At 53.1% G+C, this 683-nt stretch overlaps 1 protein-coding gene across 1 annotated transcript; it reads left to right on the top strand.

Moving 5' to 3' along the window:
- Positions 1-155: 155 nt before the first annotated feature.
- Positions 156-683, top strand: SETTUDRAFT_107997 (uncharacterized protein; the record flags this gene model as incomplete). Its single annotated transcript, XM_008026130.1, has 1 exon — positions 156-683. One exon carries the CDS (start codon positions 156-158, stop codon positions 681-683), a length of 528 nt encoding a protein of 175 aa, XP_008024321.1.

The following is a 683-nucleotide window of genomic DNA, read 5'->3' as shown; positions in this document are numbered from 1 at the left end:
GGCTAGAAGAGAAGTACGGCCAAAGGTAAGCCCTACTAGTCCTCACTGACGAGGAGTAGGCCGCAGTCAAGGACTGCGCGAGCGGATCGAAGGACGATTGGAAGTCCTGCACACCAGCAGGCAAAGACAAGAGACGTCTGAAGACGAATTAGACAATGGAGGCCAACGCTCCTAACTTGAACGTTGAAGAACTAGCGGCTTACGCCACCACTAAGAGCCAGGCAGGAGTCCCAGACGAAGAGATCCTGCGTGAGATCACGCAGATGCTGAGAGAGGACGGATGGAAGGAAGCAGCGATTGGGCCAACGATCGAAGCAGTCGTTAAGCGATCATTAGTCGTAGGGGGGAAGGGCTCACCAAGGCAGGAGGGCTCACCGAAAGCTAATCAGAACGCCGTGGCCCAAGTAATGGAGCAGATGATGCAGCTGCTTAGCCTAATGGCTAGTCGCCTAGAGGCACTTGAGAGGAACCAAGCCGAAGGACGTTCGGAGTCATCCCCAAGAGTCGACACTCCTCCACCACTGCTAACAATAGTCGCCAAGCTAGCAGCCCGCAAGAATAAGTTTCCCGACCTAGAGCGTTTTGATGGGACACGTGATAACTACCTAGGTTGGAAATTTAAGTGCGAAGGGAAGCTAGAGTACGACTACGCTATGTTCCTAATAGAGGACGCAAAGGTCTAA

This window comes from Exserohilum turcica, assembly GCF_000359705.1.
Source record: "Exserohilum turcica Et28A unplaced genomic scaffold SETTUscaffold_16, whole genome shotgun sequence".
In the NCBI taxonomy this organism is placed as follows: Eukaryota; Fungi; Ascomycota; class Dothideomycetes; order Pleosporales; family Pleosporaceae; genus Exserohilum; species Exserohilum turcicum.
This window is presented reverse-complemented; position numbering and strand designations above follow the sequence as displayed.